We start from the raw sequence: 22,367 nt of genomic DNA on the forward strand, positions 1-22,367 counted from the left end.
AGAGCCACACCTGAAGAACAACAGATGCCATGGAGCCACTGACCATGGGAGCCCCAGGAGGGCCACAACACCCACCGACCTCCCCCTCACCCCCCCGGACTCCCACAGAGGCAGCGCAGACCAAGACTGCAGACCTTCAGAAAACGCACCAGCCTCACAGACCTAACACCAGAGGATGTCATTGCCCACTACAGGCTCAAAAGGACAACCATCCTTCGCATCCTGAACATCATTGTCCACAGGCTGACGGTACCAACACGGCGGACAACCAACATCCCTCCACAGGCAAAGCTGCTGGCTGTGCTGCCCCTGTTGGCCTCTGGTACCTTCCAACCAACAACCGCCAGAGTCGGAGGAGTCTCACAGCCAGCCCTATCCAAGTTCCCCACAATGGTCTTGGATGCCATCATCAACTTGGTACCCCAGTACCTTCACTTCCCCCACACTGAGCAGGAACACAGCTGGAGACCAAGCAAGGCTTCTACGCCATAGCTGGCTTCCCCCACGTGTTGTGGGCAATCAACTGCACACATGTCCTACTTGTTCCCTCTGCCGACACTGCACACAATAACTGCAACAGAAAGCACATGTATTACATCAACGTGCAGGTAACAGTGGCCCACTGGAGACTCTTCACCAATGTCTTCGCCAACGACCCAGGCAGTGTGCATAGTTCTATATAAATAACATAGAAGGGAACCCTGAATCTAATGAAAGAATAAAGAGGAACAACCCACCAGGGAGTTCAACAATAATCAGAACATGAACGGGAGGTTCCCATTACTCTAAAGGACTGGAACGTTCAAATAATTATAGTTGCCCACAGAGACGCTATCCGGTATCAAATCATTTTATTTTCATATATTTCTTATTAAAAAAGCATTCATTTGTTCAATGACATTTTTTCATAGACATAAAAATATATTTTTTTAAAATAAATTTTCTTTGGCAATATTAGCCCAGCACCAAGAACAATAAGACATTATCTACACAAACCATTCATACTCTCAGACATACACACATTCAACCATCACCATATGCTTCAGAAGAAAAAACTGTAAACACATTTAGAACCAAAAGACAAAGGAAAGCGCCGACGCGCGTTTCGGAAAAAGTGCCAATATTAAGGATTCCTTCATCAGGGCGCAGGTACAGTTTTGTTACAGTTCCATTTCAACTTTGCTGGGCAGCCAACTGTAAGGCGTAGCGTTTCTGAAGCAGAAACCCAGGTATTTATTCAATGGGTGGACTGAAGTAAGAATCATCAGATTACATGAAGGTTTAAAGCAAATGCAAAAAGTCGGTTACTCCAAAGTGTCAGAGTGTACAAACATAAATTCAGGGGCAGCAGACCAATAATATGTGGACCTTAGAGCGCGGTCCAAGGAAGTCTTAAAATCCGTCCCTACAAGATGATCGTCAAGATTATCGCAAGTCCCGTGAGGTGCTTCAAATCATGCACAGCCAGAGTCGAGCTTGACTCAGGACGATATAATGTCGTTTGCTCGGGCTAATTCCTTGTGAGCTTTAAAGAGAGGCTCTCCGGACGGTCTGCTGCCCTCTTCCTCCGAGTGACAGGACTGATTTTAAGGCTCCCTTGGACCGCGCTCTAAGGTCCACATTAGTCTAAGGTCCAATTTAGTGTACACATCCATACGGTTACATCTTGCTGCAATAGCTGCATATCTGCAGAACAGACAATATTTGTCTCTTTTTAGAGTGCCTGCTATTAAAGCATTTATGGAGGGACTTAAAAGAGTAATTCCCCCAAGACTTCCACCTGCTCTAGTCTGGAATTTCAGCATCGTTCTTACAGCATGCTTCTGCAATTACTGTAAGCATCTTACTGTCAGCATCCTTCTGTAAGCACTGTCAGCAACCTTCTGTAAGCACTGTCTGCATCCTTATGTTAGCACTGTCAGCATCCTACTGTCAGCATCCTTCTATAAGCACTGTAAGTATCCTACTGTCAGCATCCTCTGTCAGCACTATCAGCATCCTTCTGTAAGCACTGTCAGCATCCTACTGTCAGCATACGTCTGTAAGCACTGTCAGCATCCGTCTCCTACTCTCAGCATCTTTCTGCAAGCACTGTCAGCATCCCTCTGTCAGTATCCTACTGTAAGCACTGTCAGCATCCTTCTGTCAGCATCCCTCTGTCAGCATCCTACTGTAAGTACTGTCAGCATCCTTCTGTCAGCATACTTCTGTAAGCACTGTAAGCATCCTACTGTCAGCATCCTTCTGTAAACACTGTCAGCATTTCTCTGTCAGCTTCCTACTGTAAGAACTGCCAGCATCCTTCTGTCAGCATCCCTCTGTCAGCATCTTACTGTAAGCATGCTTCTGTAAGCACTGACAGCATCCTTCTGTACGCATCTTTCTGTAAGCATCCTGTCAGCATCCTTCTGCCAGCATGCTTCTGCAATCACTGCAAGCATCTTACTGTCAGCATCCTTCTGTAAGCACTGTCAGCATCCTTCTGTAAGCACTGTCAGCATCCTACTGTCAGCATACGTCTGTAAGCACTGTCAGCATCCTACTGTCAGCATACATCTGTAAGAACTGTCAGCATCCTACTGTCAGCATCCTTCTGTAAGCACTGTCAGCATCCTTCTGTCAGCATCCCTCTGTCAGAATCCTACTGTAAGCATGCTTCTGTAAGCATTGTCAGCATCCTACTGCCGCATCCTTCTGTAAGCACTGCCAGCATCCTACTGTTAGCATCCTTCTGTAAGCACTGTCAGCATCCTTATGTAAGCACTGTCAGCATCCTACTGTCAGCATACATCTGTAAGAACTGTCAGCATCCTACTGTCAGCATCCTTCTGTAAGCACTGTCAGCATCCTTCTGTCAGCATCCCTCTGTCAGAATCCTACTGTAAGCATGCTTCTGTAAGCATTGTCAGCATCCTACTGCCGCATCCTTCTGTAAGCACTGCCAGCATCCTACTGTTAGCATCCTTCTGTAAGCACTGTCAGCATCCTTATGTAAGCACTGTCAGCATCCTACTGTCAGCGTCCTTCTAGAAGCACTGTAAGCATCCTACTGTCAGCATCCTTCTATAAGTCAAGTCAAGTCAAGTCAAGTGATTTATATAGCGCGCTACATACCCAGAGGGTCTCAAGGCGCTTGAAGAAGGGTCGGGAATTACTTGTCGAATATCCAGGTTTTAAGTTGCTTTCTGAATGTTAGGTGGTTCTGAGTGAGGCGAAGGTGAGTGGGAAGTGAGTTCCAGGTTTTAGCTGCCAGGTAGGAGAAGGATCTGCCTCCCATGGTGGTTTTGTTGATGCGAGGTACAGTTGCAAGGGCTTGGTTGGAGGATCGTAGCTGGCGGGAGGGGGTGTAGAAGGAAAGTCGTGAGTTGAGGCATTCGGGTCCAAGTTCGTAAAGTGCTTTGTGTGCGTGGGTTAGGAGGCGGAAAGTAATCCTCTTGTTAACGGGGAGCCAGTGGAGGTTTTTCAGGTGGCCAGAGATGTGGTCTTTACGCGGGATGTCTAGTATGAGTCTGGCTGAAGCGTTCTGGATGCGTTGGAGTTTTTTCTGGAGTTTTGCGGTGGTACCGGCGTATAGGGTGTTTCCGTAGTCCAGGCGGCTCGTGACCAGTGCGTGGGTGACCGTTTTTCTAGTTTCGGTGGGGATCCAGCGAAATGTTTTTTTGAGCATGCGAAGAATATTGAAGCAAGATGATGAGACGGCGTTGACTTGTCTGTTCATAGAGAGTGAGGAGTCCAGGATGACACCTAAGTTCCGTGCGTGGTTCGTCGGGATGGGTGCTTTTCCAAGGGCCTCTGGCCACCAAGAGTCATCCCAGGCGGAGGGGGAGGTACCTAGGATAAGGACTTCTGTTTTGTCTGAGTTCAGTTTCAGCCGGCTGTGCTTCATCCACTCGGCTACTTCTTTCATTCCTTCATGTAGGTTGGTTTTGGCGGTGTTAGGGTCTTTGGTGAGTGATAGTATCAGTTGAGTGTCATCAGCGTAGGAGATGATGTTGAGGTTGTGTTGGCGTGCGATGGCCGCGAGGGGGCTCATGTATACGTTGAAGAGGGTGGGGCTGAGTGAAGATCCTTGTGGCACGCCGCAGATGACTTCGGTGGCTTCTGATTTGTATGGTGGAAGGCGGACTCTCTGGGTTCTTCCGGCAAGGAACGAGGTGATCCATTCCAGTGCTTTTCCTTGGATTCCGATGTTTCTGAGGCGTTGTATTAAGGTGCTATGACAAACTGTGTCAAAGGCTGCGGAGAGGTCGAGGAGGATGAGGGCGACTGTGTCTCCATTGTCCAGTAGAGTGCGAATGTCGTCTGTTGCTGCGATGAGTGCGGTCTCAGTGCTGTGTTTGGCTCGGAAGCCGGACTGTGAGGAGTCGAGGGATTTGTTGGTTTCGAGGAAGGCGGCGAGCTGGTTGTTGACAGCTTTCTCGATGACTTTGGCCGGGAATGGAAGGAGCGAGATGGGGCGGTAGTTTTTGAGTTCGGTGGGGTCAGCTGTGGGTTTTTTCAGGAGGGCGCTGAGTTCGGCGTGTTTCCAGCTTTCCGGGAAGGTGGCGGAGTTGAGGGAGCAGTTGATGACGTCTCTGAGGTGCGGTGCTATGATGGAGTCTGCTTTGTTGAAGATGTGGTGAGGGCATGGGTCTGTGGGGGATCCTGAGTGGATAGAGTTCATCAGGCGGATGGTGTCCTCAGTGGAGATTGGGTTCCAGTCATTGAGGATGTTCAAGGGGGGTGGAGGTCCTGCAGAGGGTTGGGTGGGTTGGTCTTCGGGTCGGTTGTCGAAGCTGTTGTGGATGTCTGCGATCTTGTTGTGGAAGAATGAGCTTGGGAGTCGCAGAGGGCTTGAGAGTGGGTGATGTCTTTGGAGTTGGCTGAGGGGTTGGTAAATTCCTTGACGATGTTGAATAATTCCTTGCTGTTGTGGGCGTTGTTATCTAGTCGGTCCTTGAAAGCGGCTTTCTTGGCAGTCCGGATCAGTTGGTGGTGTATACGGGTGGCGTTTTTGAAGGCGTCCTTGGTGCTGGTGTTTGGGTCTTTTTTCCAGGCCTTCTCAAGGGAGCAACAGAGTTTCTTAGATTTCTTAAGATCATCGTTGAACCAGGAGGCCTTTTTGCTGCCTAGTTTGCTTTGGCGTTTTTTCAACGGTGCTAGGATGTCGGCGCTGTTGGAAAGCCATTGGGTGAGGTTAATGGCTGCTTGGTCGGGGTTTGAGGAGTGGGCAGGGGGGTTTTGAAGAAGCGATGAGGAGATCTGGTCGATGGTGATTTTTTTCCAGTTTCTTCGCAGAGTGGGTTGAGGATGGTTGTGGGTTGTGGTCTTTTTGTAGACAAAGTGAACGCAGCTGTGGTCCGTCCAATGGAGAACTGTGGTGTGACTGAAGGAGATATGTTTGCTGGAGGTGAAGATAGGGTCGAGTGTGTGACCTGCGATGTGGGTGGGGGTAGTGACAAGTTGTTTAAGTCCGAGGTTGGCGAGGTTGTCCAAGAGGGAGGTGGTGTTGCGGTCGTTGTTCTTTTCAAGGTGAAAGTTGAGGTCTCCCAAAAGAATGTAATCCTCGGAGGGGAGGGCGTGTGGGGTGATAAAGTCCTTGATGTCTTCACTGAATTGTGCACGGGGTCCTGGTGGCCTGTAGAGGAGGGTGCCTCTGAGTGTGGTCTTGGGGTCGATGTGGATCTGGAAGTGAAGGTGTTCTGCGTTAGCGAGTTTGACGTCAGAGCTGGTTGAGATGCGGATGGATTTCTTATGGACGATAGCGATGCCTCCTCCTGTTTGACCGGTGCGGTCCTTACGGATGATCTTGTAGCCTTCCGGGATAGCAATGGTGATGTGTGGGGCTGATGTGGCGTTCATCCATGTTTCTGTTAGGAAGGCGACGTCTGGAGAGATGGTGTCAAGTAGATTCCAGAGGTCGATGGCGTGCCTGTGGACCGAGCGGATGTTGAGCAGGATGCATTTTAGGTGGTTTGTGTCAGAGAACTGTTTTGTGTCCGAGGATGAGGAGTTGTTCTTGGTGCCGTCGAACTTGCAGGAGTTGCAAGAGAAGGGTCCATGGATGTGTCCAGGAGCGGCTTGGACGCAGTTGGGGAGACGGCCGGGGTTTAGGGCTAAGAGGGTGGTGGCGTCGTATGTGATGCGAGTGGGGTGGGTGGTACGGGGGCCAGGGGGTATGGCGCTGGGTGCGGTCCAGGCGCGGACGGGCGTAGACGGGCTTACCTTTGGTGCACCTTCGGCGCGGCCGTAGCGCGTGGACGCTGCGCGTGGGGGCATCTGACATAAATGGAGAGTGGAGGGGGGCGGAGCGTGGGAGGGTCAGCTGGGAGGCGGGGTCTAGGAGGAGACACGGCTAAAAGTAAAAACAAACTGAAATGGCCGCCCGGTAAGAAATCGAAACTGGGGCACAGCCGGAGCTTGAGTCAAATTAAAATTGATATAAAGTAGACAAAGTAACACTTCGCCAATAATCAAATCAGCCGCTATGCAGTTAATGACAGTATTAAAGTAATGCAAGCAATAACGATAGCAAAAACGATACCAAGCGCTCAGCCGCTATGCAGTTATTTCCAGTAAAGCAATGCAAGCAATAACGATAGCAATAACGATACCAAGCGCTGTGAAATGAGCTATGCACTGCAACAGGGCGGCAGGCAGCAGGTATCAGGGCAGGCTCGGCAGGCAGCATCCCTCTGTCAGCATCCTACTGTAAGCATGCTTCTGTAAGCTCTAACAGCATCCTTCTGTACGCATCTTCCTGTAAGCATCCTGTCAGCATCCTTCTGTCTGCATCCTTCTGTAAGCCTCCTGTCAGCATCCTTCTGCCAGCATGCTTCTGCAATCACTGTAAGCATCTTACTGTCAGCATCCTTCTGTAAGCACTGTCAGCATCCTTCTGTAAGCACTGTCAGCATCCTTATGTAAGCACTGTCAGCATCCTACTGTCAACATCCTTCTATAAGCACTGTAAGTATCCTACTGTAGAAGTGTGGCTCACGGTGTAGAGCAGGCAGACCCTGAAGCAGAGGTCAGACCCGAGACCAGGGTTCAATTCCCGACGCGGCAGGGTCTTGAGCTCAAATGTCCACGGACTTGATAATTCTCGCTTCGGTGCCTGCTCTAATCATAGGTTCTCACTCTGCAACTCTGGGCATTAAGCTTGCTTAATCTCCACAACGGCCCCCCGCGGCGGGATGCCTGGCTTTCACCTTGGGGATGCCCTGTAGGGGCTATCTCACAGGGAAAAACCAGGACGGGTTCCCAAGGCAAGCGCCGAGATACCCTTCGGGTCATCGAGCGCTATATAAGAACACACATACATACATACATACATACTGTCAGCATCCTCTGTCAGCACTATCCGCATCCTTCTGTAAGCACTGTCAGCATCCTACTGTCAGCATACGTCTGTAAGCACTGTCAGCATCCTTCTACTCTCAGCATCTTTCTGCAAGCACTTTCAGCATCCCTCTGTCAGCATCCTACTGTAAGCACTGTCAGCATCCTTCTGTCAGCATCCCTCTGTCAGCATCCTACTGTAAGCACTGTCCGCATCCTTCTGTCAGCATACTTCTGTAAGCACTGTAAGCATCCTCCTGTCAGCATCCTTCTGTAAACACTGTCAGCATTCCTCTGTCAGCATCCTACTGTAAGCACTGCCAGCATCCTTCTGTCAGCATCCCTCTATCAGCATCTTACTGTAAGCATGCTTCTGTAAGCACTGACAGCATCCTTCTGTACGCATCTTTCTGTAAGCATCCTTCTGTCAGCATGCTTCTGCAATCACTGCAAGCATCTTACTGTCAGCATCCTTCTGTAAGCACTGTCAGCATCCTTCTGTAAGCACTGTCAGCATCCTACTGTCAGCATACGTCTGTAAGCACTGTCAGCATCCTACTGTCAGCATCCTTCTGTAAGCACTGTCAGCATCCTTCTGTCAGCATCCCTCTGTCAGCATCCTACTGTAAGCATGCTTCTGTAAGCATTGTCAGTATCCTACTGCCGCATCCTTCTGTAAGCACTGCCAGCATCCTACTGTCAGCATCCTTCTGTAAGGACTTTAAGCATCCTACTGTCAGCATCCTTCTGTAAGCATTGTCAGCATCCTTCTGTCAGCATCCCTCTGTCAGCATCCTACTGTAAGCATGCTTCTGTAAGCACTATCAGTATCCTACTGTCAGCATCCTTCTGTAAGCACTGCCAGCATCCTACTGTCAGCATCCTTCTGTAAGGACTTTAAGCATCCTACTGTCAGCATCCTTCTGTAAGCATTGTCAGCATTCTTCTGTCAGCATCCTTCTGTCAGCATCCCTCTGTCAGCATCCTACTGTAAGAAAGCTTCTGTAAGCACTGTCAGTATCCTACTGTCAGCATCCTTCTGTAAGCACTGTAAGCATCCTACTGTCAGCATCCTTCTGTAAGCACTGTCAGCATCCTTCTGTCAGCATCCCTCTGTTAGCATCCTACTGTAAGCATGCTTCTGTAAGCACTGTCAGCATCCTTCTGTAAGCACTGCAAGCATCCTACTGTCAGCATCCTTCTGTAAGCACTGCAAGCATCCTACTGTCCGCATCCTTCTGTAAGCACTGCAAGCATCCTACTGTCTGCATCCTCGTGTAAGCACTGTCCTCATCCTTCTGTAAGCACTGCAAGCATCCTACTGTCAGCATCCTTCTGTAAGCACTGTCAGCATCCTACTGTCTGCATCCTGCTGTAAGCACTGTCCTCATCCTTCTGTAAGCACTGTCAGCATCCTTCTGTCAGCATCCTACTGTCAGCATCCTTCTGTAAGCCCTGCAAGCATCCTACTGTCTGCATCCTTCTGTAAGCACTGTCAGCATCCTTCTGTCAGCATCCTACTGTCAGCATCCTTCTGTAAGCACTGCAAGCATCCTACTGTCCGCATCCTTCTGTAAGCACTGTCAGCATCCCTCTGTCAGCATCCTATTGTCAGCATCCATTTCGTAAGTCTGTGTCAGGTATAATTTGATGTTCACTATCTCACAAATAAAATGTTTTTACAATAAACCAACTATTTTTGTTTACTGCAGGATTTCACTCTCACAATAGTGAGGAAGATGCACGTTTATGGAATTATCCGTGTCCGGAAAGAGGAGAAAGCAGCTCCTGTGTCACTTCCGGTAAGCACAAAACCTCACAGATGTAATGACTGAAAATGAAGCATGAACAGAAACAACTCTGAGATTGGGGACTCGTGCAAACTTTCCTTCACTCTGGGTTTCAAGGTTCTTGTATGAAATCCTTCCCACGCTTGCACACTGTTCCTGACTGAATGTAGTTCCACTGGGAAAAATCTACAAAATGCAGTCTATAAATTACTTCACAAAGCTCTAGTTTTCCTTAAATATTTAGCACAAATCATTTTAGGGAATTGTAAAATGGTGCAAGAGAGGCAGGCAAGTGATATGTGACAGGAAGAGAGCACGGAGAGACGATGGAGGGGGAAGGGCCATTTTGCCGAGAGGAGAAGGTTGTGCTTTATACTCTTGCTGGCCTAGGTTCAAACTTCGGCTTACCCAAGTTGTGTGATATTGCGCACATCAGATTATCTCCCTCTTGCTCCATTCACTGACCTTGCAAAAAATCAAGAGGCATATTCTCAAGGACTTATCGCCTAGTTATCAGCACTTTATCGTAGCCAAAGGGGCGATAAATCAACTCCCCATTCACAAGCTGGTGCTAACAGCCCATATCACCAGTTTACCTGTAATAGCAGCCGCAAAAAACATCACCACAGATGAGCACAGCAACTAACGCTAATGATATTCAGAGTAGGCTTTCCAGTGTAAAAAGCTGCGAAAACACCACTCCGCAACATTTTCAACGACCAGCCAGATCGGCGATAAGATCCCAAAACATGCAATAATGCATGTTAGCAGCAGGGATTTAACACCTGCTCTGGCCTGGTGTAAAGTCGGACGACAACCTGCAACATAAAAGGGAGCCCAGCCCAGAGCCACACCTGAAGAACAACAGATGCCATGGAGCCACTGACCATGGGAGCCCCAGGAGGGCCACAACACCCACCGACCTCCCCCTCACCCCCCCGGACTCCCACAGAGGCAGCGCAGACCAAGACTGCAGACCTTCAGAAAACGCACCAGCCTCACAGACCTAACACCAGAGGATGTCATTGCCCACTACAGGCTCAAAAGGACAACCATCCTTCGCATCCTGAACATCATTGTCCACAGGCTGACGGTACCAACACGGCGGACAACCAACATCCCTCCACAGGCAAAGCTGCTGGCTGTGCTGCCCCTGTTGGCCTCTGGTACCTTCCAACCAACAACCGCCAGAGTCGGAGGAGTCTCACAGCCAGCCCTATCCAAGTTCCCCACAATGGTCTTGGATGCCATCATCAACTTGGTACCCCAGTACCTTCACTTCCCCCACACTGAGCAGGAACACAGCTGGAGACCAAGCAAGGCTTCTACGCCATAGCTGGCTTCCCCCACGTGTTGTGGGCAATCAACTGCACACATGTCCTACTTGTTCCCTCTGCCGACACTGCACACAATAACTGCAACAGAAAGCACATGTATTACATCAACGTGCAGGTAACAGTGGCCCACTGGAGACTCTTCACCAATGTCTTCGCCAACGACCCAGGCAGTGTGCATAGTTCTATATAAATAACATAGAAGGGAACCCTGAATCTAATGAAAGAATAAAGAGGAACAACCCACCAGGGAGTTCAACAATAATCAGAACATGAACGGGAGGTTCCCATTACTCTAAAGGACTGGAACGTTCAAATAATTATAGTTGCCCACAGAGACGCTATCCGGTATCAAATCATTTTATTTTCATATATTTCTTATTAAAAAAGCATTCATTTGTTCAATGACATTTTTTCATAGACATAAAAATATATTTTTTTAAAATAAATTTTCTTTGGCAATATTAGCCCAGCACCAAGAACAATAAGACATTATCTACACAAACCATTCATACTCTCAGACATACACACATTCAACCATCACCATATGCTTCAGAAGAAAAAACTGTAAACACATTTAGAACCAAAAGACAAAGGAAAGCGCCGACGCGCGTTTCGGAAAAAGTGCCAATATTAAGGATTCCTTCATCAGGGCGCAGGTACAGTTTTGTTACAGTTCCATTTCAACTTTGCTGGGCAGCCAACTGTAAGGCGTAGCGTTTCTGAAGCAGAAACCCAGGTATTTATTCAATGGGTGGACTGAAGTAAGAATCATCAGATTACATGAAGGTTTAAAGCAAATGCAAAAAGTCGGTTACTCCAAAGTGTCAGAGTGTACAAACATAAATTCAGGGGCAGCAGACCAATAATATGTGGACCTTAGAGCGCGGTCCAAGGAAGTCTTAAAATCCGTCCCTACAAGATGATCGTCAAGATTATCGCAAGTCCCGTGAGGTGCTTCAAATCATGCACAGCCAGAGTCGAGCTTGACTCAGGACGATATAATGTCGTTTGCTCGGGCTAATTCCTTGTGAGCTTTAAAGAGAGGCTCTCCGGACGGTCTGCTGCCCTCTTCCTCCGAGTGACAGGACTGATTTTAAGGCTCCCTTGGACCGCGCTCTAAGGTCCACATTAGTCTAAGGTCCAATTTAGTGTACACATCCATACGGTTACATCTTGCTGCAATAGCTGCATATCTGCAGAACAGACAATATTTGTCTCTTTTTAGAGTGCCTGCTATTAAAGCATTTATGGAGGGACTTAAAAGAGTAATTCCCCCAAGACTTCCACCTGCTCTAGTCTGGAATTTCAGCATCGTTCTTACAGGACTCATTGGTCCACCTTTTGAGCCATTGCACAGATGTGACCTTCAATTTCTCCTTTGGAAGGTAGCTTTCCTCATAGCCATCACATCTCTGAGGAGAGTGGGTGAGCTTCAGGCACTAACCCTAGAAGAACCATTTTACAAATACACCAAAACAAAGTGGTTCCTAGGACTAACCCCAAATTCCTACCTAAAGTCATCTCTGCCATTCATATCCACCAATCTGTTGAGTTGCCTGGGTTCTTCCCTCAACCAGATTCTGTGGCAGAACGTGCTCTTCACACCTCAGATGTCAAAAGAGCATTATTCTACAACATTGAAACGACAAAACCTTTCAGGAAGACCAAGCAACTTTTTGTTGCTTTTGCTCCACCACATAAAGGCAATCTAATATAAAAATCAGGTATTTCAAGGCGGATAGTCGGATGCATTCAAACATGCTATATTAAAGCTAAATGCACATTAACAATTCCCCCTAGAGTGCACTCCACTCGCAAACTAGGGGCCTCTATGGCTTTTTTATGAAATATACCCATGATGACATCTGCAAAGCTGCGACATGGTGTACACCACACACATTTACAAAACACTATTGCGTAGATGTGTTAGCGAGACAACACGCTAGTGTGGACCAAGCAGTTTACGTGCACTATTTCAGACAGCTGCAACAGCTACAGGTTAGCCGCCGCTTTGGAAGATAACTGCTATAGAGTCAATGCAAAGCATGTGATCTACAGCTCACATGCCTCGAACGGAAAATGCTACTTACCACAGTTTGCAACTGTTCTTGACATGTAGAGCTGTAGAGCCACATGTGCCCACCCTCCTCTCCTGGAACCTATACCTGTTGCAGTGATATCTTACTTAGATACATACATACATGGACATCTCTCTTACTATTCTTACTAACTCCATTCTCACCCTCTGCGGGAAAACAATCTAACAATGGAGTCGATGCCCATGCGCACTATCACCGACAGGAGGAGTCCCCTACCTTGTGACTGGAAAGACTTCATCGAAGAAAATCAAAGTGCAAATATCCAGGCCCAACACTAGATGGCGATCTGTGACCAGCATGTGACTCAACAGTTCTACATGCCAGGAACAGATGCTTACTGTGGTAAGTAGCATTTTCCTTCTCCATTACTCTATGAGTAGAGCTCTGTATGTCTGTTTCTCTCTGGATGGAGCCTTGACTAAACCTCTGCGCTTCCGTTACTCTATGGGTAGGATCTTGGGTAGAGCTCTGTGTGTCCATTATTCTGTGAGTAGGGCCTTGAGTAGAGCTCTGTGTATCCATCACTCTGTGAGCAGCGCCTTGACTAGAGCTCTGTGTATCCATTATTCTGTGAGTAGCGCCTTGAGTAGAGCTCTGTGTATCCATCACTCTGTGAGCAGCGCCTTGACTAGAGCTCTGTGTATCCATCACTCTGTGAGTAGAGTCTTGAGTAGAGCTCTGTGTATCCATTATTCTGTGAGTAGAGTGTTGAGTAGAGCTCTGTGTATCCATCACTCTGTGAGTAGAGTCTTGAGTAGAGCTCTGTGTATCCATTATTCTGTGAGTAGAGTCTTGAGTAGAGCTCTGTGTATCCATCATTCTGTGAGTAGGGCCTTGAGTTGAGCTCTGTGTATCCATCACTCTGTGAGTAGCGCCTTGAGTAGAGCTCTGTGTATTCATTATTCTGTGAGTAGAGTCTTCAGAAGAGCTCTGTGTATCCATTATTCTGTGAGTAGGTTGTTGAGTAGAGCTCTGCGTATCCATCACTCTGTGAGTAGCGCCTTGACTAGAGCTCTGTGTATCCATCACTCTGTGAGTAGCGCCTTGAGTAGAGCTCTGTGTATCCATTATTCTGTGAGTAGAGTCTTCAGTAGAGCTCTGTGCATCCATTATTCTGTGAGTAGCGCCTTGACTAGAGCTCTGTGTATCCATCACTCTGTGAGTAGCGCCTTGAGTAGAGCTCTGTGTATCCATTATTCTGTGAGTAGAGTCTTAAGTAGAGCTCTGTGTATCCATTACTCTGTGAGTAGAGTCTTGAGTAGAGCTCTGTGTATCTATGACTCTGTGAGTAGAGTCTTGAGTAGAGCTCTGTGTATCCATCACTCTGTGAGTAGCGCCTTGAGTAGAGCTCTGTGTATCCATCACTCTGTGAGCAGCGCCTTGACTAGAGCTCTGTGTATCCATTATTCTGTGAGTAGCGCCTTGAGTAGAGCTCTGTGTATCCATCACTCTGTGAGTAGAGTCTTCAGTAGAGCTCTGTGTATCCATGACTCTGTGAGTAGCGCCTTGAGTAGAGCTCTGTGTATCCATCACTCTGTGAGTAGGGCCTTGAGTAGAGCTCTGTGTATCCATCACTCTGTGAGCAGCGCCTTGACTAGAGCTCTGTGTATCCATTATTCTGTGAGTAGCGCCTTGAGTAGAGCTCTGTGTATCCATCACTCTGTGAGTAGAGTGTTGAGTAGAGCTCTGTGTATCCATCACTCTGTGAGTAGCGCCTTGAGTAGACCTCTGTGTATCCATGACTCTGTGAGTACAGTCTTCAGTAGAGCTCTGTGTATCCATTATTCTGTGAGTAGAGTGTTTAGTAGAGCTCTGTGTATCCATGACTCTGTGAGTAGAGTCTTGAGTAGAGCTCTGTGTATCCATCACTCTGTGAGTAGGGCCTTGAGTAGAGCTCTGTGTATCCATTATTCTGTGAGTAGAGTGTTGAGTAGAGCTCTGTGTATCCATCACTCTGTGAGTAGCGCCTTGAGTAGAGCTCTGTGTATCCATTATTCTGTGAGTAGAGTCTTCAGAAGAGCTCTGTGTATCCATTATTCTGTGAGTAGAGTGTTGAGTAGAGCTCTGTGTATCATCACTCTGTGAGTAGCGCCTTGACTAGAGCACAGTGTATCCATCACTCTGTGAGTAGCGCCTTGAGTAGAGCTCTGTGTATCCATTATTCTGTGAGTAGAGTGTTGAGTAGAGCTCTGTGTATCCATCACTCTGTGAGTAGCGCCTTGAGTAGAGCTGTGTATCCATCACTCTGTGAGTAGAGTCTTCAGTAGAGCTCTGTGTATCCATTATTCTGTGAGTAGAGTGTTGAGTAGAGCTCTGTGTATCCATCACTCTGTGAGTAGCGCCTTGAGTAGAGCTCTGTGTATCCATCACTCTGTGAGTAGAGTCTTCAGTAGAGCTCTGTGTATCCATGACTCTGTGAGTAGCCCCTTGAGTAGAGCTCTGTGTATCCATGACTCTGTGAGTAGCGCCTTGAGTAGAGCTCTGTGTATCCATGACTCTGTGAGTAGCGCCTTCAGTAGAGCTCTCTGTATCCATGACTCTGTGAGTAGGGCCTTGAGTTGAGCTCTGTGTATCCATTATTCTGTGAGTAGAGTGTTGAGTAGAGCTCTGTGTATCCATTATTCTGTGAGTAGAGTCTTCAGTAGAGCTCTGTGTATCCATGACTCTATGAGTAGCGCCTTGAGTAAACCTCTGTGTATCCATGACTCTGTGAGTACAGTCTTCAGTAGAGCTCTGTGTATCCATTATTCTGTGAGTAGAGTGTTTAGTAGAGCTCTGTGTATCCATCACTCTGTGAGTAGCGCCTTGAGTAGAGCTCTGTGTATCCATCACTCTGTGAGTAGAGTCTTCAGTAGAGCTCTGTGTATCCATGATTCTGTGAGTAGCGCCTTGAGTAGAGCTCTGTGTATCCATCACTCTGTGAGTAGGGCCTTGAGTAGAGCTCTGTGTATCCATGACTCTGTGAGTAGCGCCTTGAGTAGAGCTCTGTGTATCCATGACTCTGTGAGTAGGGCCTTGAGTAGAGCTCTGTGTATCCATTATTCTGTGAGTAGAGTCTTCAGTAGAGCTCTGTGTATCCATGACTCTGTGAGTAGAGTGTTGAGTAGAGCTCTGTGTATCCATCACTCTGTGAGTAGCGCCTTGAGTAGACCTCTGTGTATCCATGACTCTGTGAGTACAGTCTTCAGTAGAGCTCTGTGTATCCATTATTCTGTGAGTAGAGTGTTTAGTAGAGCTCTGTGTATCCATGACTCTGTGAGTAGCGCCTTGAGTAGAGCTCTGTGTATCCATCACTCTGTGAGTAGGGCCTTGAGTAGAGCTCTGTGTATCCATCACTCTGTGAGTAGAGTCTTGAGTAGAGCTCTGTGTATCCATTATTCTGTGAGTAGAGTCTTAAGTAGAGCTCTGTGTATCCATTACTCTGTGAGTAGAGTCTTGAGTAGAGCTCTGTGTATCTATGACTCTGTAAGTAGAGTCTTGAGTAGAGCTCTGTGTATCCATGACTCTGTGAGTAGGGCCTTGAGTAGAGCTCTGTGTATCCATGACTCTGTGAGTAGCGCCTTGAGTAGAGCTCTGTGTATCCATGACTCTTTGAGTAGCGCCTTGAGTAGAGCTCTGTGTATCCATCACTCTGTGAGTAGCGCCTTGAGTAGAGCTCTGTGTATCCATCACTCTGTGAGTAGAGTCTTGAGTAGAGCTCTGTGTATCCATCACTCTGTGAGTAGAGCCTTGAGTAGAGCTCTGTGTATCCATCACTTTGTGAGTAGAGTCTTGAGTAGAGCTCTGTGTATCCATGACTCTGTGAGTAGCGCCTTGAGTAGAGCTCTGTGTATCCATGACTCTGTGAGTAGAGTCTTGAGTAGAGCTCTGTGTATCCATCACTCTGTGAGTAGGGCCTTGAGTAGAGCTCTGTGTATCCATGACTCTGTGAGTAGCGCCTTGAGTAGAGCTCTGTGTATCCATGACTCTGTGAGTAGAGTCTTGAGTAGAGCTCTGTGTATCCATCACTCTGTGAGTAGGGCCTAGAGTAGAGCTCTGTGTATCCATGACTCTGTGAGTAGCGCCTTGAGTAGAGCTCTGTGTATCCATGACTCTGTTAGTAGCGCCTTGAGTAGAACTCTGTGTATCCATCACTCTGTGAGTAGAGTCTTGAGTAGAGCTCTGTGTATCCATTATTCTGTGAGTAGCGCCTTGAGTAGAGCTCTGTGTATCCATGACTCTGTGAGTAGCGCCTTGAGTAGAGCTCTATGTATCCATGAGTCTGTGAGTAGCGCCTTGACTAGAGCTCTGTGTATCCATGACTCTGTGAGTAGCGCCTTGAGTAGAGCTCTATGTATCCATGAGTCTGTGAGTAGCGCCTTGACTAGAGCTCTGTGTATCCATTATTCTGTGAGTAGAGTGTTGAGTATTTCTATTGATCTGTTACTGTTTGTCGTTAGTGTTTGACTAACTTAAGGCTAGTATGCCACTTGTCTGTAGCACTGGATGCGGTCGACCGCCAGCCCCGCTGTGGGCTTCAGCTCACCTGTGAACATATCCATTCTTTCAATAACAGGACCGGAGGAGATGTCACCCGTCGCACCTTTGGGTATCAACGAGGAAGGAGAGACCTACCCCATTGACATCGAAGGGTACCAGACAGCAGTAACTAGCAGCAGCCCTTCAGGTGAGTAGACACCTCTACAGTGCTTTGACCCCTCAGGTTTCACAAATGCTGTCTCTGCATCTCGTGGCGAGTCCTGTCATCAGACTGTTCTCGGTGAGAGTAACTTTCCGTGACAGCCACATGCAGTCTCCTAAAATGTCCAAGGTTCGATTCCTCTCATCAGGAGAGGCAGTGAAGTGTGTGCAGGGCAGCCTTTCACCCAATGTATAGCAGAGAAACAGAACATTGTTGCAGATACTGATAAATGCAACAGCAAACCACAGAAGAGAGGGACGGAAATGATGGTGAGAGCAACATTAGTTTCAGGTTCCAACTGGTACCAATGAGTGTGTAGCAGGCGTCATGCATTTTACATCCTTGTGAAAATGCTCTTACGGGATTAGCCTCAGAGCTTTACCACTCCTGTACAGACAAGCCTTCTTGGAAACGTGATGTCTGGTCTTCAGTTATGTCTGTGCTTTAACACTGTAAGTGAAGTTTGCTGTGTTTACGCTCTCTTCACTCAGGTTGCAGAGACTCTCAGACTTCAGTAGAGTTTCAGTAGAGTTTGATGGCCCATAGCGTGTACATTTGGAACGTCTCATGGTATATTTGAGGCTTCACCCTGAAATCAAGTGCCTCCTCCCCCCCCCCCCCCACCCCCCTGGCTGTGTCTGTGGACAAGAGATGTAAAAAACAACAAGAAGAGGGTAAGGGTTTTTCCACGTTGTGGAGGGGAGGTACTCCTGGTCCCCTAGACCTAGATAGAGGAGTATCACCGTTGGACCCAGGTGGTCCTAATGGAGTATGGGGAAAGAAGGATGAAGTCCAAAGGAAGTTGTTCTTTTTTTAAAAGACCCCTCACTCACCAACCTGGTTGGTGACATGCTTCATCATCGTGGTCCCACCTGGACAGCCGAGTGCCATCCGGGTGTGCTGCAACACCTGATTACAGTGGAGCGGGACATTTTTGTGATGGTAGTGCAAAAAGTGAGTTAAAAATTGGCGCAGTGTACCTTCAAAAAACTTTATTCAGAGGTTACTGGACAATAAATAAAAACAAATACAGATATGTTAGTTGGTTAAATTGACCGACTATAGCTATGTGCAGGTGTTAGGGTCTACAAGTTTCAACCTGTGTTGGAGATTCCCAGGTTTTCGTCAGGACCAAAAGTGAAAAAAAGAGAGAAGGAACCTGGGCGGTATGCACACGCTAAGGTGCACCCAACCCTAGGCCCTTATGTCCTAACTGTAAATCAAAGTCAGGTCTAATAACATCCAACTTCTGGAGTCAGGAAGAATAAAAACTCAAAGCTCGAGTAGGTTACGCCTCATAGGAAACGAGGACAGGCTGATGTTCTCAGGTCTATTGGGACCGGAACGTGGAGGAGGCCGTTTGCCTATACCCTGTCCTCCAGAGGATGCCGTTGATGCACTGGGCCAGGGACAGACTGATTTGCATATAGCCAGGTTCTGAGCTGGGATGGTGCAGTGAGCTAAATAACGGTGATGGATCAAGCCCTGATCTTTGGACTGGGTAAGAGTGTCCTGCTTAATTCAGACACTCTGTTCATCACCACCCCCTTTTCTGAATCGCAGCACACCCGGATGGCACTCAGCTGTCCGGGTGGGACCCCGATGATGAAGCATGTCACCAACCAGGTTGGTGAGTGAGGGGTCTTTTAAAAGAGGAACAACTTCCTTTTGACTTCATCCTTCTTTCCCCATACTCCATTAGGACCACCTTGGTCCAACGGTGATACTCCTCTTTTTATTCATACATGTGGACAAGAGATGCCTCCTCCACAGGAGAGCAAAGGTCAGATTGCCATCTCACATATGAGGCATCTCAGTGACCTCTTCCATGACCTTCAAAATGCAATGCCCTCTTCATGCCCATGACTTCCACGCTCTAGCCAGGATCTGCCGTAATCATGACTCACAGCCTCAAGAGAATATTTGGTATGTTGCAACATTTCACACGCAGATGACTAATTTGTCCCTTGAATTATTGTCCTACAGATTATGGAAGCCCCAAGAGGAAGAGAAAAGTCAGCAGTGTTTCGAAATGTAAAGATAAGTTCATACTCTGCGAATCTACTGCACAGAAACTCAAAGCAAACATTACACAGAGCATTACTGAGAGGAAACCTTCTGTGAGCCGGATTTGGGCAGGAAGTTATGAAACACAGATAAAGGAGAAACCCGAACATTTGCAAAATGATTGCAATCTACTAACACATTCCAGTTTTCATCAGACAGCACCAAACGTTCAGTCTTCGGAAATATATGTCACTTGTGAAGGCACCATGAGAAACCATGTTTCACACAAACCAGACCATCAGCAAAGCTGCCAACCATATCCTATTCTTGAAGAAGAGCAAACTTACCCGAAGGACAGCCGACACGGACGTCCGCAAGCATTCAAAGTAAACGGAAAGTATACCTGTACTGAATGTGGGAAAAGCCTGTCGTCAATCACTGCTCTCACCAGACATGAGCGCATACACACAGGAGAGAGACCGTTCCACTGTCCCATTTGTGGTAAGACCTTCAACCAGAACGGAGCTCTTCGCCGGCACCAGAAGCTGCACACTGGCGAGAAACCCTATGAGTGCCACCTGTGTGGGAAAAGCTTCAATCTCAAGCACAATCTAGTGGGACACCAGAAAATACACACAAGATTGCAACAAAACTGTGAAACTGATGTTTAGTAAAAGATGAAATGTGGATGTACCAGAGGGAAATTGGAACCCAGAGACCAGCACAGTATTGATCAAGTGGGATGTTTGAATATCAGATTCTGTGCGTGGCCAAAACATTATAAGGTTTGGTGACCGCTGAGTAATACACTGTTCGTATCAGTAACCACTGAGTAATACACTATTGGTATCAGTAACCACTGAGTACTACACTAGAAGTATCAGTTGCCACTCAGTCATACCCTATAAGTATAAGTTACCACTCAGGCATACCCTACGAGTAGCAGTTACTACTGAGTAATACACTAGAAGTATCAGTTACCGCTTAGTCATACCCTATGAGTATCAGTTATCACTGAGTAAACACTCTCTGCGAGAAGACACATATTGAACATCAACCTAAACAGAACCATGGAATCTTCCCCGAGTCAGGGACACAAGAGGCATTATATGCCACTGCTCGCGGCCCATGTAAGACACTGACCACGAGAGTGAGACTTTTCACCTCACTGTTCATGGCCGACGTAGGACACTGACCACGAAAGTGAGACATTTCACCTCACTGTTCATGGCCGACAAAGAATACTGACCTCAAGACTGAGACATTTCACGCGACTGTTCATGGCTGACGTAGGACACTGACCACGAAAGTGAGACATTTCACCTCACTGTTCATGGCCGACATAGAATACTGACCTCAAGAGTGAGACATTTCACGCAACTGTTCATGGCCGACGTAGGACACTGACCACGAAAGTGAGACATTTCACCTCACTGTTCATGGCCGACAAAGAATACTGACCTCAAGACTGAGACATTTCACGCGACTGTTCATGGCTGACGTAGGACACTGACCACGAAAGTGAGACATTTCACCTCACTGTTCATGGCCGACATAGAATACTGACCTCAAGACTGAGACATTTCACGCGACTGTTCATGGCCGACGTAGGACACTGACCACGAAAGTTAGACATTTCCCCTCACTGTTCATGAATGAATGAATGAATGAATGAAAGAGTTTTTGTATAGCACGATGTTCACTCCATGGAGCATCTTGGAGCTTAGCGGACAGAAAAGGGGCGTCTGGCGGTATTAACAGAGGAAGGGGTGATGGAGAGATATTTTAAAGTAGAGATAGCGCTAGGTGGTCTGGGGTGGCAAAGATCCATGTTTTGAGGAGCTTCCTGAAAGTGAGTTCCATATGAGTGTGCCTCAGCTGAGTGGGTAGGGCGTTCCAGGCTTTTGTCCCCAGTACAGCCATAGTCTTCCCACCCCGGGTTTTCAATTTGAATTTGGGGGCGGTTTGCAGGTTCTCTGATGTGGACCGCAAAGTCCGTATGGTGTTATTGGGCTTGATTTTGGATCTTAAATATTCTGGTCCAGTCTCACTTATGGCTTTGTAAGTAATGGTCAAGATTTTAAAGAGTTTGTGAACTGGTCGCCAGTGAAGTGCTTTGAGTGCCGCAGCTGAGGGAAAGTCCCTGGGGAGCTTGAGTACCAATCTCGCCGCAGACTTCTGGACCACCTGCGGTCCTTTCACAACTGTCTTTTTTGTTCCTGCATAAAGACTGTTGCAGTAGTCCAAACAAGATAAGATTAGGGCCACTGCAACAGTCTTCCTGGCGGCAGCAGGAGGAGGTCAAAATATTTTCGGAGGGTTTTTATGGAGAAGTGTGGCTCACTGGTTAGAGGAGAAGTGTGGCTCACTGGTTAGAGGAGGCAGACCTGGAAGCGGAGGTCAGCCCGGGACCAGGGTTCTATTCCCGGCTCGGTGGGGTCTTGAGTCCTAAAATGTCCATGGACTCGACAATTCTTGCTCCGGTGCCTACTCGATTCACGGGTTCACACTCTGTGACTCTGGGCAATAGCTTGCTTAATCTCCACAACGGCCCCTCGCGACGGGATGCCTGGCTTTCACCTTGCGGATACCCTGCCGGGGTTATCTCACAAGGGAATACCAGGACGGGTTCCCTAAGCAAGCGTTTAGAAACCGCTCGGTGATTTGCGCTATATAAATTCCTGTACATTTACATTTACATTACATTTACATTTATAGTTTGAAAGCTCTTGCCTGCAATGGTAAGTGCTTACTTGTGAAAAGATAGTGTGGGGTCGATTTTTATTCCTACATTTCTAGCAGTGTCGACTGTGGTGGGTGGGGCATCAGAGCCAGAGGCCACCATTGGGTAGGTCTAAAACCATTGGACTTTCCAAACAGCATAATATCTGTTTTGGAGCTATTACATATGAGGTGATTTGGGGGCATATTATCGAGAGTATTATCGCCACTTTAGCGGCCGTTTTCGGATGAAAAGCGGCAATAATTCTATCGTAGTATCAACAAGGGCACGCTAACACGTGTTTCCTTATTTTAGCAGCCCTTTAAACGCCACTTTGCATGTCAGCGCTGAATATCGCTAATGACATGCAAAGTAGGAGTTCCCTTTCGTTTGTCCCTTGAAATCCACACT

At 47.5% G+C, this 22,367-nt stretch overlaps 1 protein-coding gene across 1 annotated transcript in view; it reads left to right on the forward strand.

Moving 5' to 3' along the window:
* LOC147736930 (zinc finger protein 212-like) overlaps nucleotides 1–21,555 on the forward strand; it is a 208,421-nt gene extending 186,866 nt beyond the window's left edge. The window contains exons 7-8 of the mRNA XM_086953922.1: nucleotides 17,102–17,212; nucleotides 19,214–21,555. Coding sequence (XP_086810048.1) covers nucleotides 17,102–17,212; nucleotides 19,214–19,905 — 803 coding nt within the window. The 3' untranslated portion in view covers nucleotides 19,906–21,555. The remainder of the gene's footprint in view (nucleotides 1–17,101; nucleotides 17,213–19,213) is intronic.
* Nucleotides 21,556–22,367: the final 812 nt, after the last annotated feature.

The sequence above is a fragment of the Lissotriton vulgaris genome, chromosome 1_1 (genome assembly GCF_964263255.1).
Source record: "Lissotriton vulgaris chromosome 1_1, aLisVul1.2, whole genome shotgun sequence".
Classification (NCBI taxonomy): Eukaryota; Metazoa; Chordata; class Amphibia; order Caudata; family Salamandridae; genus Lissotriton; species Lissotriton vulgaris.